At 34.7% G+C, this 18,123-nt stretch overlaps 1 protein-coding gene across 1 annotated transcript in view; it reads left to right on the top strand.

Annotated features, from left to right (window-relative positions):
* LOC129223168 (dCTP pyrophosphatase 1-like) overlaps nt 1–18,085 on the top strand; it is a 33,505-nt gene extending 15,420 nt beyond the window's left edge. The window contains exons 3-4 of the mRNA XM_054857737.1: nt 6,626–6,660; nt 17,747–18,085. Coding sequence (XP_054713712.1) covers nt 6,626–6,660; nt 17,747–17,940 — 229 coding nt within the window. The 3' untranslated portion in view covers nt 17,941–18,085. The remainder of the gene's footprint in view (nt 1–6,625; nt 6,661–17,746) is intronic.
* Nucleotides 18,086–18,123: the final 38 nt, after the last annotated feature.

Here is an 18,123-nt window from a genome sequence, read left to right as displayed (position 1 = left end):
TTTAATTATTATTGTCTAATTTTAGTATTTTTACTGCATTTCATCGTGCAATTCAGTGGTTTTTTTTTCCCTTGGGAGTTAATTTTTTCTGTTATTGCATTCTTGAAGTGTTTTTGCATTTTTGGGAGCTAAGCCTAACATGTGGTGATCTTGTTTTGATTTTGTGTGCTTGGTTGGGAGTAGCAATTCACTGCTATATTGCTGTTTTTAGCATATTATTCTATGTTTATTGCATTTTTGGCATTTCTGGTTTGCCTTTTAGAACATTCACTGAGTACACCTCCCAACTACTTCTCAACATAGTCGCCGCTCCGATTAAGAAATTTGTTGTAGTGTGGTGCCATTTTTTCGATACCCTCCTCATAGAAGGCAGCCGCCTGTGCTTTCAGCCAATTCTGTACGCTGATCTGCAGCTCGGTGTCAGAACCAAACGTCTGTCTTCCTAGCCAGTTTTTCATGTGACCAAAGAGATGGTAATCGGATAGTACCAAGTCTGGGTTGTATGGAGGATGGTCAAACGCTGTCCAGCGAAACTGCTGCAGGAGGGTTTTTGTTAAAGCAGCAGTGTGTGCAGATGGACAATGCCTGATGACAACATTCCTCTATGTTTGTTCTGAATTGCCCTTCCTGTAGCATTCAGAAATCGAATTACAGCACGCACTTCACACTTAGCAGGAGCTGCAATCGTTCGAGGCATGTTTCCTCGTTCACTGCGTGCTCCGAAATAACCACAGTGACCTAATGCACTGCATAATCTTACTTGAGAGACAACAAATCTACGCACAGCGTCATTGGCTTGACTTTCTGGTTTTCACTTTGCGATCAATTGGACCTTGAAAAAAAAAACCTTGTATATGCATAATGAAAGAGGTTAGGATTGGGAAGGGAGACAGTTGGATCTCTTGTGACTTATGTCATATGTTCTGCCTTTATAAGGGGGAGGATGAGTCTGTTTTTGAGGAGGATCATATTTGCACTAAATATTCTGAACTCTCAGACTTAAGAGTTAGGATGCTAACTTTGGAAGCCCAGTTAGCATTAGGTTGTAGGCCAGTTGTAGAGGTTACAAATATTTCAGAGATAAAGAGGGAAGTTTCAAATAAGGATTCAGATTAGGAAACTAAGGGTGTAATTTTGGGGTACTCTATTGTGAGAGAGGTGGGTAATACAGTTGGGAGAGTAAAATGTGTAAGATGGCTAGGTGTTGTTTACCAGGGACTCGGGTGAAAGATGTTAATAAGGTTGCTGAAAAGAAGGGGGTATTAAATAAGGAGGATATGGTTACTTTGTGGGTGGATCCAAATGATGTAGGCCACAGTAAGAATGGGGAGTTTTTAAAAGAATGGGATTCCCTGTTGGACAAAGCAACCATCTGTTCGACCAGTGTCCAAGTGGTTTATTTGCTTCCCAGTTGTGGAGTGCATTGGAGCTGGCTAAATCAACGTGCTAGGTATATGAACCTGCTACTTAAGTCAATTTGTGAAAAGCACAGTATCAGGTTCATTGATGTGTGGAGTCTTTGTAAACAAACTTGGATTGCTAATGATGGCCTGCATCTGAGCTCTACAGTTGTAAAAAAGGTTAGTCCTTTAATTTTAGGGTCTTTGGAGTCAAAAACTAAGTTTAAATGAAGGCATGGTTCAAGAACCAAGGATGATGATCTTTTAGATATTACTAGAAATGGAAATAGGGGCTCTGATACGAGTAGTATTTTGAACTACTGTGATTTAAGAAATTTCAGGATGTTAAATAAAAGCAATTTAGGTATGCTTAAAGTTTTCTACACAAATGCTCGCAGTATTAGGAACAAGATGGAAGAATTGAAAAGCATAATTATAGATGAGAAGTTAGATGTTAATGGAATTACAGAGACGTGGGATTCCGAGTTTGATGTAGATTTATTATGTATTGCTGGATATAATTTGTTTAGACAAGATAAAGTAGGCAAAAGAGGTAGTGAGGTTTTATTTTATGTTAGAGACACTTTCATTTGCAATGAATTGGTCATAAATGATAAACCAACTGATGTTGATATTGTTTGGCTGGAGTTGATGAGCAATAAGGGCAAAAAATTGTGCTTTGGAATTATTTATATGCCACCTAATTCAAACCAGGGACAAGATGAACAGATGTATCGTATTATTAGCGACATGTCGGGCAAGGGATCCGTCATCATAATGGGGGGATTTCAATTTTCTGGGTATTGATTGGAATAATTTTTATCCTGGAAATGGCGGAGAAGAGGAATTTTTAGCAGTAATTGTCGACTGTTTCTTAGATCAAGTGGTAACTCAGGAAACTCGAGAGGATGCGATTTTGGAGGTTGTGACGTAGGAGGTTGTGTGTAGGGTACACCTGGAACATGTTGGAAGACGTATTGAAGATAGTGATCATAACAGTATTAGGTTCTGGATTAAACTTGAAGTGTACAAAGATGAAAGTTTTAGGTTTGTGCCCAAATTCAGAAACATTGATTCTGTTGCACTTAGGCGTAGCTTAAAAGAGATATTTTTAAGAGAGGATTAAAAAACAGCAACACCGATCTGCAGTGGACGAACTTTAAGGAAAAACTAGCAAAAACGGTTAGGGATTATGTTCCATTTAGGAGAAAAGGTGTTAATACTAAAAATAGGCCCATATGGTTCACCAGGAAGATAAAAAAAGCTCTAAATTATAAGCAAGCTGCTTTTCATCTGTTTAAAGAAACTGGTCAGAGTGCTGATAGGCTCCAGTATAGTAAGGAAGGCATAATTTTAAGTATTTGGTATGGATTTCAGAAAAGGGAATTGGAGCAAAGGCTAGCAGATAACATTGACAGGAATCCTAAAAGGTTTTTTGCTAACACAAATTCTGGGAAAGCTCAAAATATTCAAATTGGGCCATTGGTTGATGAGCACAGAAGTTTAATTCAAAACGATAGGGATATTGCAAATGTTCTTAATAACTTTTTTTCCAGTGTGCAGGGCTGGCAAGTTTCTGCCGGGGCGGTTAAAACCACTGGTAGAAACCGGTTAAAACCGGCATGGCAAAAACCACTTTATGCCACATTTTTGGCAGAAACTGGCAAAAACTCTCAAAATGACAAAAAAAAAATTTGACAGACAGTAGAAAATGCATGGAAAAAATAATTGTTAACCAAAGCACAGTTTAATTTACAATATTATCTCAATTCAGAATCAAATGTTACATTGTTTGGACCCTGCAGTTGCTTCTTGGAAAAGGTGGTTCCAAAAATCTAAATAGTTTCTCAATTTAATATGCACGAATGAGAAACTTTAGAATATTCTTGCAACAGAAGAGCTAGCAGGCAATGCATCAAGGAATGAGCAATATTAATAAAACTTTCAAATTGTATATATTTTTTTAACTGGTCCCTCATGTAGTAACTAGGGTAGTGGTAAAAATTCAACTGGAAAAATGAGTTTCGAGAAGTGGGGCCTATTTCTTTTACAAAGCTGTGATATTAGGTACAAAATCTAGATTAATATTGGGAAGTAAAATTTGACTTTCTTCTTGAAGCACATGATAATTTCAATCACAAGCAGCTTAGATGAAGCTTATTTGCGAGCAAATTATCAACAGTAATGCCAGTTTAATTATGTATGTCACTCCTCTATCTTAAGAACCCATATGATTTTCGTCCTTTGTTAGATTAATCCAAATATTACAAGCATCAGCAATTGAAAAGTTCCCTTTCTGAACTAAATCAAGGGCACTAGCATAACATTTTATTTTTTACAATGATGAAATGAAGTTTGATTTTTTAGTTTAAACAAATATCATTTAGTAAGTAGTTTAGTTTTTTTAAACGATTTTAAGTTTTTGCCAGTTTCTGCCAGTTTTAACCGGTTATAACCAGTTTCTACCACTGGCACAGCAAAAACTAGTTTCTGCCGGCAGAAAGCCAACCCTACCAGTGTGTTTAACGATAAATATCTCAGTAGTTGATGCTAACAAGACACAAACTATTATACAGCTTGAGGATTTTGTGTTTTCCAGGGAGGAGGTTCTATTTCATTTGAAAAAAATTAAAGCAACTAAAGCTCCGGGACCTGATAATATTTATCCAAAAATTTTAGTTAAATGTGTAGAGGAATTAGTGGATGTTATTTAAAATATTTTCAATGCTTCTTATAACTCGCGAACAGTGCCAGAGGACTGGAAGATAGCTAACATAACGCCACTCTTCAAGAAAGGGTCTAAAGGTAATGTAGGGAATTATAGACCTGTAAGTTTGACTTCAGTGGTTTCTGGTTTATAAGATTTTTGAAACTTTGATGAAAATTAAGATTATGAATATCTTAGAGACTAATAGTCTGTTGACTAGTTTGCAGTATGGTTTCAGGATAGGTAAATTGTGTGCTTTTTTTTTTTATTGCATTTCTATGACAAGGTTACCTTGGATTTAGATAACAAGAAGTGTGTGGATGTTGTTTATATGGATTTTCAAAAAGCTTTCAATAAGGTACCGCATGTTGCTCTTCTCAGCAAACTAGCTGATGTAGGAATAGGAGAAAAAACTTTACTTTGGTTTAGAAATTGGCTCACTGGAAGGAAGCAAAGAGTAGTTGTGAGGGAAAATCATTCTATATGGAGTGATGTTTTAGGCGTTTTTTCCTTCCTCATGGATCAGTTTTAGGGCCTCTTCTGTTTATTATTTTTATGAATGACATTAGTGGAAATATTTCTGGAAATATTAATTGCTTTACTGATGATGTAAAAGTTATGGAGATTATAGAGAATGAAGAACAAGTAAAACAGCTTCAAGAGGATTTAGATCATATTACTAAGTGGGCGGATAAATGGGGTATGGCAGTTAATGTAGGGAAATGTCAAGTGCTACACTTAGGTCATGGAAAGAAGCGTGAGAGTTATTATTTACAGGATTCAATCATTAGTCAGGCAGAAAACGTTATTGATCTGGATCTTAAAAAATCAAGGGTTCAAGTTTAGTCGAAAAGTGCTGCATTACAAGTAACAAAGCCAGCAGAATGCTTGGGTTTATCACAGGGTTGGCTTTCTGCTGGCAGAAACTAGTTTTTGCCATGCCAGTGACAGAAACTGGTTATAACCGGTAAAAACCGACAGAAACTGGCAAAAACTTTAAAATGTCTTTAATAACTCAAATAATTAATAAATGATATTTGTTTAAGTAAACTAAAAAATTAAACATCAGTTCATCATTTTAAAAAACAAAAGTAACCTTGCTAGTGCCCTTGATTTAGTTCAGAAAGGGAACTTTTCAATTGCAGAGGCTCATAATATTTGGATTAATCTAACAAAGGATGAAAAATCATATGGGTGCTTAGGAAAGATGAATGACATACAGAATTAAACAGGCATTACTGATTGTAATTTGCTCACTTATATGCTTCCTCTAAATTGCTCGTGATTGAAATTATCATATATGCTTCAAGAAGAAAGTGCCAGAATTTTACTTGCATAAATTTTGTACCTAATGTCAAAGCTTTGCAAAACAAATTGGCCCCATTTCTCAAAACTTATTTTTCCAGTCAAATTTTTACCACAACCCCAGTTACTACATGGTGGTCCAGTTTTACAATAGATGAAAGTTTCGCAAACCTTGCTCGCTCCTTGATGAATTGTCTGCTAGCTCATCTGTTTCAAGAATATTCTAAAATTTCTCATTTGTGCGTATTAAATTAAGAACCTGCTTAGATTTTTGAAACCACCTTTTCTAAGATGCAATTGCAGGGTCAAACAATGTAACATTTGATTTTGAATTGTGATAATTTTGTAATAAAATTACAGTGCTTTGGTTAACAATTAATTATTTTTCCCATACATTTTCTGTTGTATATCAAGAATTATTTTTTTATTTTGTGAGTTTTTGCCAGTTTCTGCTGCAACGTGGCAGAAAGTGGTTTTTGCCATGCCGGTTTTAACCAGTTTCTACCAGTGGTTTTAACCACCTCGGCAGAAACTTGCCAACCCTGGTTTATCAATGGATCTATTTCAAACAAATCTAAGAAGGTTCTTCTGCCTTTATATAGGAGTTTAGTAAGACCTCATTTGGAGTATGCTGTTCAGTTTTGGTCTCCTTATCTCAGGAAAGATATTTCTGTATTGGAAAGGGTTCAGAGAAGGGTTACTAGACTTGTAAGAATGTATAGCCTGGAGCAAAGGAGAGTCAGAGGGGACATGATTCAGTTGTTTAAATTTATCAAAATAAAAGATGTTAATGGGTTAAATTTGCACAGAAAGCAGGACAAAGGGTCATTGTTTTAAGCCATTCAAATCTCAGGCTAACCTGTAAATTAGAAAAAATTACTTCTTTAGTAGGGTCTTGAGCACTAGGAACAGCTTACCGGAAGAGGCGGTAATGATCAAGGGGGGGGGGGATAGCTTTCAGAGAGCCATTGGCCTTCATTGGGGACTTATAAACTGACTAAGACCAGCCTATCTGCGCTCAGAGCCTGTTGCTGATTGTCACATTTGTATTTGAAATAGTATGTGTGTTCTAGATCATGAAAATCATTTTAATACTTGGTGTGCCCCTCTGACAAAAAAAGGTTGGACAGTATTAAGCTGACATAAATGCTATTTTTTACATTTGAAGTGGTTCCTTTTATTTTTAAACTGCATTTTGCTTTGCTTTTTACAGTCAATGGAGAGGAGAAGTTCAAGAAGGCTTATTTGGTATGTTTCTCATTCTCCTACTTTTAACAATGAAAATATTTATTGCAACATTTATATTACATTTTATGAAAATAAGAGGAACAAAATATCTATTGCTATTGTCTTAAGCTTAAGCTCTATGCTAAATTTAAATCTTTTATTAAGTTCTTTTTCTAAAAATCATAGATTGTTTTTCTTAATGATAATCTAATCATTTAATCAACTAAACTTTGCGGGGGGGGGAGTAAGCTCATGACTTTATCAGTATGCTTTTCGTAGCAGGGCTACAGAGAGCCAAGGCGAGCCCCTAGTCAGATTCGTGTCACCGCCCCCCCCCCACGCCCCGTAAAAGAAAGGGAAAAAAAATTAGAGAAAAAAATTAAAACTGCTTACTAAAAGATAATTAACTCTATTTTCAGAACCACAACAGTGTGTACCAAGAGAATAAATTTTGCAAACAATCATAATTTTAATTCCTTATAATACTGCTTGCTAATTAATTTAAAAAGAAAAAAATACGACACAGAAACTTATGAAAAGTTCACTTTAAAAAGTATTGCAGTTTATTTTAGAGTGATAGACAGGGAGATGGCAAAAAATACATTGAGATGGGCCCCTAATAGTGGGAAAATGCCCTAGCATCAGTAATAATATTCACAACTCTCAACTCAACATGCTCTCATGATTTCTTATGATCGTTCCTTTTTGGCAAGGAGTTGGGAGTTGAATCCATTATACATGCATATACAAAAGGTTGCATTCACGGAACTGTCAAAGGTTCATTTCACCACACATTTTCACCCTCCTAATCATTAGTGAGGACAGAACATTTGTTTATTTTCGAACACTCACCCGAAAAGAAAATTTTATTATTTACGTCCAGTGTTATGTTACGTTTTGTTTGTTTGCTTGTTTTCCCCCTTTTTCTTCCTTTCTATTTCTCTTTCTTTGTTCTCTCTTTTTTTTTTTTTTTTTTTTTTTTGTCGGTGTCACCAAGCCCACTCAAAGCCTGCGCCCCTAGTTTCCAACTAGGCTGACATGGCCTCTCGTTGGACCTGTTTCTTAGTCAGTATATTTTTGTCAGTAACATTTTTTAACAAAATTCAAATTGTCAAAGTATTTGTTTGAGAACAAAAATCGATTTCAATTCCACCTTATTTCCTTTTAGGAATAAAACAATGCCCAGTAACACATAAACTGATCAACAAAGCTACCTAATTGTTTCGGGCCTGGATCTATAAATTTTGGCCCCCCCCCCCCTGAAACATAATTTGTAGGGCCCCCAGAGGCCAGCAGTGTATGTTTGCAATGTTAATGGGTCTTAGTGCTAGGTTTTTCTTTTTTTTTTCCAATTTCTTGTGTCATTGGGCCCATTAAGGGCGTGATCCCCCTCCCCTTACTGCGGGGTCTGCGGGTTCGCAGATCCGGGCCTGATTTTTTTCCTTCTGGACAGTTCTGACTTAATTTATTAGAGTCCCTCGCTATTATTTTACATTAGATCTGTTTATTTTTGAATGAGAATGAATGTGTAATTTTATAGTAAATCTATTTTTTGTTATATATGTTTGAAGTCTCTGTTTATTTATAACTTTAATCTATCTGTAGGTAACAGAATGCTATAAGCTCAAATCAATGATGCTCAGGCTTAGATAAAATGAAAAGCTTTCTGCGAACACAAATCCTAACTGGAAAATTTTCTGCTAATAATTATTTTGCCTAACTCACCCTTGAGTGAAGAAATAAATTTATATTCAAATATGAAAGAGACAAAAAAAAAGTGCTTTAAATCATTTATTTTTATTATTTTTATTTGCAATAAGATATAGTTTGTGCTTATTTTTCACCTACTGAAGAAAACTTCCAAAACCATTATTTTTTTCACAAGTGTGCTTTTAAAGACTTTTGGAGAAAGATTTTAGCAGAAATAAACTGGGATTTGAAAAAAAAAATTAACAGCAGTTTGAAAAAAAAATTTGCAGAGCCAAACATTTTCTGTGAACGCCGATCGCGCGTTCGTGTATAATATGCCAAACTTATGATGCTCTTTACTGCTTGTCAGAGGTGAATTAACACATGTGCTACCAATAGGCTGAAACCAATCGCTTTATGTTATATTACTTTCAAAAAAGCTGATAGAAATTTTGAAAAGTTACGGTTCTTTTTCTAGGGACCACGGGAAAAGTTACCACCATCAAAAACTTGCTTATGAAAGTGTGCTGCAGTATGATAAATAGTCGTGCAAAATTTTGGAAATATGCCCCATTAAAACCCAAAAATTTAACATGACTCTGAAGGGCCGAACCACAATAAGATTTTTGTTAATAGCAGACATTTTATCACTTATTTCACTTGTAAAGATTAAATTATTGATGTTTTTTCAAATGTTTTTTTTTTAAATAACTGCAGAAAAAATCCTAACAACAGTCCTGCATGAAAATTAAATTAAAAATACATTTGCATTTGATACTCCTTAGGAGAACATTAAATGGGATTAAAATAATTTAAAGTTTTAGTTATGAAAATGTCCCCTTCGAAGCAATTTTCTCTCTGTCATTTTATATACTTAAGTTTGTTCATTTTATATCAAGTTAAAATTTATTTGCTTGTACAGTGAAGTCCTGTTACTACAAACGTAATGAGAATTTCATTGTTGAAATTCAAACAACATAATGTCAATTAAATCAAAACTGATAATTTTTGCTGAAATGGATATTTGTTGTAATAGGATTTCACTGTAGGGGAGAGGAGGGAGGATTGGGACACTTTTCACATAAATGATTCTTATTCATAATCTTCTACTTATTCATAAATGCAAAAGCTCACACAATAAACTTGCATATTATAACTACATTTTAAAAATATACACAATGTTTAAACATTTTATTATTTTCACACTTGACTAATCACAAATTTCAAGAATTTTGTCCCATTCCTCCCTTCTGGGTGGGAGGAGTGGGACATGAGTATGGGAGGAGTGGGACACATTTGAAAATTACAGAAAAATTAGCGAGTGTCATAATTAGAAAAGGTCCACATTAAAAGAAAAACAAGACTGTGCTCTACTAGTCCCACCAACCATTTGTGGTGGAGGTAATTTCATGATAATATCTGTTTTATCTATAATGCTACAGTCATCCTGTTGAGGAAAATTAAAATTTCCTTTCATGTCCTTTCTCATAAATTTTGCATTGTAGCTTTCAGTATCATAAATGCTCTCCACCCTTGCAACATAGTAAACAATTGAGCGTTTGGTAAGGAATTTGACAAGCACAAAAACATTTTCTCCTATGTTTGGTTTGTCCTCCATCCAGTCAATCTCTTGTGATATTTCCACGTCATCATGCATATGAGGATAAAATATTTCTTCATCTGAAGTGTCGTGTAAAGAAATTGACCCTTCACTATCACTGGATTCATCTTTAAACTCAAATGTTTTTTTAACTTTTAGTTTTTTTTTTTTTTTTTGCATACAGGTTTTTGTTGATACTTTTTTTTTCTAGTCTGGCAGCTTCTGCTTCTTCAATTTCTATCTTCTCTGGAGTATCTGTCAATAGTGTTCCCGCTAGACCGTTTTTGAAGGGCGCAGCGCCCTGCCCTTTTCCATATCAGCAGAATGCGCCCTGCCTTTCTTTTAGATCGTGAAATGCGCCCCGCCCTTTTCAAAAATAAGAAATTGCACCATGTGTTTTTAAAAAGATGCCCCAACCGTCGTTTCGACCTGCCGCGATATCGGGGCAATTTTATTTGTCCACCGATCGTCTGCAAAAACGCAAATGTCTTATCCTTGTTCCCAGAATTTCACCTTGAAAACGGCCCCATAAATAAAAGGGGAAGCAAATACCTAGGCTAAGAGAGGATGAGATTCTCAGAATTCAAACAGGTTTATCAGTAGGAAACAAAGGCATGTTCTTCCCTTCTACTGAGGGTGGGTTTTTGAAAGGTTGTGGGAAGGAGTAGGGTCTTCTGGGAAGGGAGAGATCTTTGTTTCATTCCTTCACATCCTTGATCTTCTGAGAATCAACAATGAGAGAGGGAATAGTACATTTCCTAACATTTCAGACCTTTGTGTCCGTTTTTCATCTGCACGTGGAAATTAGGCTTAGCTCATTTTAGCGCATTGCTAGTGATTGTGTAGCAATCTTTTCACATCTGTTTCTGGAAAGTTAACTTTCTGATTGTTTCCTAAGAAGAACATAGTACAAAGCTTACTGGGCTAAAATGCAAGAGTATTTTTTTAATATCTTGGATTTTTTATCCGCCCCCCCCCCCCAAAAAAAAAACCCGTTTGAAATGGAAACATCGCATTGAGAGGGCTTTCATTCAATTCTTTCCTTTTTGCTAAATATTTTTATTATCTTTGTATATGATTCATATAAAAGATTATTTAAAACTATTATTGACATAATAAAAAGCATACTTTTGACATACTTGTGCTTTTTTCTAACTAAAATAATCTTGCACTGTTTCTTTTTCTTTTATAAACATTATACAATTGATTTTTAAAAAATCACAAAATTAAAATGGTGAAATATTAAATTTTCACAAAAATTGTCTGAGATAAAAATCTTAGCTTGGCCCAATCTGCTTATGCATTGCACTTAGGAGCGCATATATCTGCCAACACATTTGTGTTATGAATTTGAACTCCAAGACTAAGAAATAGAGCTCAAATAAAGTTTTTTTAGTTTTGCAACTTGCTACCACTGCATTCTTGAAGCACTGCACACAGCATTTTAAGTTAATTATTCTATTTGAAGTGTAATATATTTAAAGAAGGAGAATTTACACTCATCACTATTTTGATGTCTACTAAAATACTTAACGGCACAATGCACATTACTAAGCAGTTTCTTTGGTAGGAAGGGGAGATCAGTAATTAAATATTGTTCTTAAAGACTAGACTGTTTGAATTTTTGCAAGGTGTTTTAAGTGTTATTTCTCCTCTTAATTTTTTTTTTGGGGGGGGGGAGGGGCGCTCAGTACTTTTTGACTGGTGCATCATTGGCCTTGGGAGGGGGGGGACACCGCGTTAAAATAGTGCCCTTTTTTTAAAAAAAGTGCCCCTTTAAAAGGCTAGCACCCAGCCCTTTTCTTTTCTAGAGTGAACACTATCTGTCAATATCCTTGTTCGCGTCCTTTCTTCTTTCCTTTATTTTTTTTCGGGGAATTCCTGGGTTCTGCTTTGGGAAATGGCCGTATGTCTGCAGGACTAAGCGACAAAATATGAGATGAGGATGGCATGCTAACAACGATATCAACAGGATTGTCAGGTGGTTTAGATGGTGAAGGAAGAGAACTACTGTTATTATCATTATTTACCGGCAACGGATGGTCTGTAACATACAATGTCAAAAACTCTTCATCTCCAAACGGCTGGCTGTTAAATGGATATATTCCAGGTTTTTTAAACCCGGAAGTAATATTTTTTGGTGTGAATGATGCATGGTAGGAAATCCCAACAAGCTTTGCTGTGTGGTTGATGTTAATAGTTTTTCTCGGATTGCTTATCAACCAATCATTGCAAGCTGCATTATACCGGCTTTTAAATGAGGAATATACCGATCAGGGAGATTAAAGGGAAGGAGATAAATCTTTACTATGCAGAAGTGGCAACGTTTGTTCACTTTTTCCAGAGGGCGCTGTATGTGCAACACTCCCGAAAATCGCAGCAGATCAATGTAAATGATGCTAAGTTTCTCATTTTTTTAGAGGCAGCTATTAAAGCAAAAAAAAGAAAAAAACTACTGGAAATTGGTTGTAATAAGGGGCCAATATAGTGGACGATGTATGGCTTTCGTCCACAGGAAGTTAGCGCAGTATTTTGATGGAAAAATTTATTTTATTTTTCATCACCAACTTGCCGAATTCGTCTGCTATTAATATTGCGCTGTGCGATGTTTTATTTTTTACGAGTTGGAATGTTTCTATTCCTGAAAATAATTGACGAAATGAGAATGTAGTAGAATTAATTACGTAAATACTTTTTTTAATTAGTTGTAAATTTCGTGACATGCTTCGAGAACTAATTAAAGCAAAACAATTTTTTGCTTTCACGACCTTTAACAGATAAAAATAAATGTTAATGTTCTATTCACTTAACTTCAAGCTGATATTGATTGTAATAATTTTATTCACGTGTTTACTCACTGCTTAAACAGAATTGTTATCATTATTTTTTTATTATTGCATTTTTTTCGACAACCAAATGGAAAAAAAATCGAGAAACCTTATTCATTCAAAAAGTTTTACCTTGGAACGCTTTTTTCATAGTTTGTGGGGTTTTCTGTTGAAATTAATCATGTGTATTTTTTAAATGAAAAAGGTTTCCCGATTTTTTTTCCATTTGGTTGTCGAAAAAATGCAATAGTAAAAAAATAATGATAACAATTCTGTTTAAGCAGTGAGTAAACACGTGAATAAAATTATTATAATCAATATCAGCTTGAAGTTAAGTGAATAGAACATTAACATTTATTTTTATCTGTTATAGGTCGTGAAAGCAAAAAATTATTTTGCTTTAATTAGTTCTCGAAACATGTCACGAAATTTACAACTAATTAAAGGAAGGATTTACGTAATTAATTCTACTACATTCTCATTTCGTCAATTATTTACAGGAATAGAAACATTCCAACTCGTAAAAAATAAAACGTCGCACAGCACAATATTAATAACAGACGAATTCGGCAAGTTGGTGATGAAAAATAAAATAAAATTTTCCATCAAAATACTGCGCTAACTTCCTGTGGGCGAAAGCCGTACATCGTCCACTATATTGGCCCTTTATTACAACCAATTTCCAGTAGTTTTTTTTCTTTTTTTGCTTAAATAGCTGCCTCTAAAAAAAATGAGAAACTTAGCATCATTTACATTGATCTGCTGCGATTGTCGGGAGCGGTGCACATGCAGCGCCCTCTGGAAATAGTGAACAAACGTTGCCACTTTTACACTAGCAATCCCGTAGGACATTTCTCTCCTTCTTTCTACTCTGTGATACCGATATATCTAGTGATTGAAGCCTATGACTGCAATGAGGCGGAAACGTTAACATAAAAAACACCATTGTTATCTTGCCTTGTTGATTATTTCAACTGTAACATGGCTGTCATGGTTGTCCAATGTTAACAAAATTGTATTATCTTTTGAACTGTTGGTTTGGTGAATTATATGGCCTTTGAAAAGATTTCTGCTCACAAGGGGGAGGAGAGATCAAAAATTGATAAAAATATGCTTACGTAATATTTGAACAGCCCCTGTACAGAAGGGACATATTTGTGGCGCATGTCCCATTCCTCCCTCTACACATTGCTTCTAAAAAATAACTTGTCACATAAACCATGCTGGTTTTTGGCTTAATTAAATTGCAGATAAGCATACATTATATACTTAAGATTACAATGATAATATATTATGTTAGTTTTACAAATTACATAAATAAAGAAAGAAAACTGAAAATAGATTGAAAAATTACTTTGGAGGTGAGAAATTTAACTTTTTCCAACTATTAACTGAAACTTCCTGCTGGATAAACTGCAAGTATGAAACAAAAAGAAGCTATAAACAGGTCCTCTAGTGGTCAAACTAACAATAAAATAAAGTGATTTATTTTGCTATAATTTTAGCTGTCCCACTCCTCCCACTGTCCCATTCCTCCCTCCTCTCCCCTACTTATATTTTCAAAACTAGGCATTGCCACTCACCAACCCACAAAGATTGCTTTGCAATCTTATTTGACTTGCGAAGGTTTAAAGTGTCGGTTAAGAAGAATCAGACCAGATTAAAATTCATATTACGAAAAGAACAAAATTAAAATTTCTCTCCCCTTTCCGCAGAAAATAGAGTTTTAATAAAAAAAACTCATTAAATTTTGAAAAATATTAAAATTCCACTCCAACCCAAAGACAAAAAGAACTAGATAAAAATACGTAAAACAAAATTATTTTAAAAAAAACTCTACAAAAAGCACGCTTTGAGTCTTTAGGATCCAAACTAACTTGTACTAAGATAAATAAATACCTTTGTGCTAAAAAGTAAAATAAGAAATAATATCAAAAAGCACAAATACAGATTAATGCAATTGTGCTTTTTGACGTTGTTATTTCTTATTTAACTTGTACGAAATTTCACAGCTTAAGGGACCCTTGACCATAGTAAAAGTATCATTTTGTACATTTGAAAAGTTGCTTTCAAATTTGTGGTGTCCAGTAATATTTTGATCTTTTGCTCTGGGCTTGAAATGAGTTGAGCCGAGGATTTTTCCAATATTAGAAGCCCTTATATCTGCTGTTCTAATTAATTGAGAAAATTGGAACAAACTCAATCTGATGCAGAAAAAAGAATGCTCTTTTGAATGACATAGGATGTTAAGAGGTGTGAGAAAATTGTCATCTGTTCAATAGGCAATTTATGTGAAATTCTAGCTTAAAAAATAAATTGCAAAAAAAAAACTAATTTGAAATTTAAAAAAGAAAAAACACAGGTGCAAGAAGTAATTTTGTCTGAAATTTCAAAGCTGTAGGTGCTACAGGGTCTCCTACACAGGGCCCGACACAGAAATCCTTTCAGAATTTCTTTGAAATCGCTCTTTTTAATGATAGAATACAAGGTCAAAAAAACTAAAATATCTTTTAAAATATCCTAAAGGGACTACTAAAAATTCTCAGTGAAAAGAAAATTGCTGCATTTTGCAACAAAAGAAAAAAAAAAACCTCTCTAGATTCAGTAAAAGAGCTATAAAAACCTATAACACACTTTAGAAACTCCTATAGACAATTTCCAGTGAGCTTGAAATGCCTTAAACTGACAAAATAGTTTTTGAAAACTGCATAAATGTCTTCAAATCAAAACTGACACGTCTCCAAGTAAAGAAAAATGGTTTTAGTTAATTGGCTGAAGATAGAAAAGATAAATCCAGAATTGATATGAATATATATGTATGATTTTCAAGTTGAACCCTATTACTATTTTGATGAAAAGAAAACATTTCTTTTATCACACATCTCATTATTGCAAATACTATACAGTTTTATGGTTAAAGGTCTCATTGAAATGTTCCTGTTAAACCCATTGAAACTTAATGTCAATATTAATCTGATTAATAAACCTGCTGCTTAAAAAAATATATAAATAAATAAGCTTTTAAATAAACTAGTCCAGGGGTTCCTTAACTTTTCCAATTGAACCATTTGAAGAATTACAAATTTCTCACAGTACCCTTGTCCATATATCTGTATTAAATTATACATATTGATCACGTGGATACTTTTGCGGCACCCTCCCTCCAGTGCCCCAGAGTGTCGCAACACTCACTTTGAGAGCCTCTGAACTAGTCAATGTTTCATATTTTGTGCACATACTACTGTATGTGTGATAACTTGATGTAAAATTGTTCTTTCAATAAGAATCGATATATTTACTTCTTATTGCTAAGTTATAGTTTTTAGTCTAGAATTTATTATTTATCAAAGAAAGTGAATAAAATAGATGAAATAATAATTTGTCCAGAACGTCTTTTTCCTCTGTTTTTTCCTGTGATGTCTATCATACAGACATGCACAAGCATGAATAATTTCCTTTCATACTATTTGACACAAGGCCGAACTCCAAACTTCTGCCGTGGCTGGAATGCCCTGTTGCCTGGTGGAAGCTCTGACAAACATGCACATCCATGATACATGCGGTTATATCTTGCTAGCATAAGCATGTTTACAGTTTTCTTCAAGCTGCTTACTCTAGCATTGCTTATGCAAAACAGGCTACACAGACTCATTCATGCTTGAGCATGTGTAGGCACTTGAATGCTACTATGTTTATACTAACAGAAAACTTCATTTTTTTCCCTTTATTCCTGTTTTTTTTTCTGTTTATTTCCTTGCGGACAACTAGGGGACTGGTGCCATGGCATTAGTAGCACCAGCCATGGAGAGCCCTTAATCTAAGTGTACATATTATGTAATAAAATCAAATTTGATGGCAATTTCAAAATCTTTAAAATTGTTTAAAATTAACTTTTTTGTTCCCACTTTTTGAGAACTACCAGTAGTTATTAAAATTAGAAGAGAAAAGTACCATACCCCCCCCCCCCCGCCCTCCCTTCGATATTATCTGATCTGTACAAATATCCTAACTTTGATTTTAAAAGCTACAAAAATTCTCATCTTGCACATTTACAAGGGGGGACAGAAAAGAAGCCGGACCAATGGTACGTTGCCAATCCTAGGCAGCAGAGTGTTCTCCAGCGGGATGGCTCCTGCAAACTCATTATGGCCGTTTAAAAAAGAACGAATTGTAAGCTTGAAATTTTGCTTCTAGCTTGAAAAGTCGGCAACAGAATAGCTTACCAAATGCTTCAACAAGCTTTCAAGAATGATGCTATAAGCCGTACACATGGCCGGCACTTTAAACGCGGTAGCATGAATGTTGAAGATCATGCTCGCTTTGAGCGCCCTTCAACATCTTGAAATGATGAAAACATTGAAAAAATCCACCAAAAAATCAACGAGAGTCGTCGTTTTATGATTGACGAAACTTTAGAAAAATCAAGAGTGAGTTGGAGCTCGCGCGAGCGATCGGGAAAAATGGTTCCTTCACCATAACAGTCCCTCTACACACAGCCTTCACTATTAACCGCTACTTGGACTCTCTGGGGTGGCCAGTCATTCTTCGACACTCATATTCGCCAGACCTAGCCCCCTGTGATCTTTTTCTGTTCCGAAGGATGAAAAAAATTCTGGAAGTGAAGCATTTTGATGATGTAGAGGCTGTAAAAACTGCTTTGCAACAGACACTGGACGTGGTCAAAGTTAAAGAGTTCCAGGGGAGCTTCTAACAGTGGGAAAAAAAATTAACAAGTGTATTGCATCTGAGGGTGAACACTTTGAAGGAGACTAAAGAAATTTTGTGAATAAACTAATATATAAATATTTTAGAACAAAAACCCGTTATTTTTGGGTCTCTCCCCCCCCCCCCGTAAATAGAGAAACAGTATACAAGTTAAATTTTTGTTATTTCTTAATTTGATTGTTTTTAACGCTGATTATTAGCTGTCACATTATATGCTTTTTGTTACGTTTTATGATTCTTATTACGAATCCTTTTTCTTCCTCAGATTGGAAAGATGAAGATAAAGAACACCTTGCACAAGAATTAAGTGATGTTTTAATATACCTTTTGCGCCTGAGTGAAAAATGTCATATTGATCTACCAACAGCAGTACTTAATAAAATGAGACTTAATGAATTAAAATACCCTATTTCAAAAGTTTCCGGATGCAGCAAAAAGTATAATGAGTACTCTGATTGAAAGTTACTTTGTTTCGTTGTCATTATAGAAGCATTTATATAAAACTGCTGCCTGTGTTTGCAAACTATTTGTTGTAAAGTGTATTTTTAATATGTGTCACATTTATGATCAGTACTTCTGAAATAATAAATCCTTTTTTTCTATATTTTCCACCTTTTATCAAGGAATTATTGGGATTTATAA

This window comes from Uloborus diversus, chromosome 1, assembly GCF_026930045.1.
Source record: "Uloborus diversus isolate 005 chromosome 1, Udiv.v.3.1, whole genome shotgun sequence".
NCBI classification, from domain to species: domain Eukaryota; kingdom Metazoa; phylum Arthropoda; class Arachnida; order Araneae; family Uloboridae; genus Uloborus; species Uloborus diversus.
The sequence above is the reverse complement of the archived record's forward strand: the minus strand, read 5'-3'. Positions and strand labels throughout refer to the sequence as shown.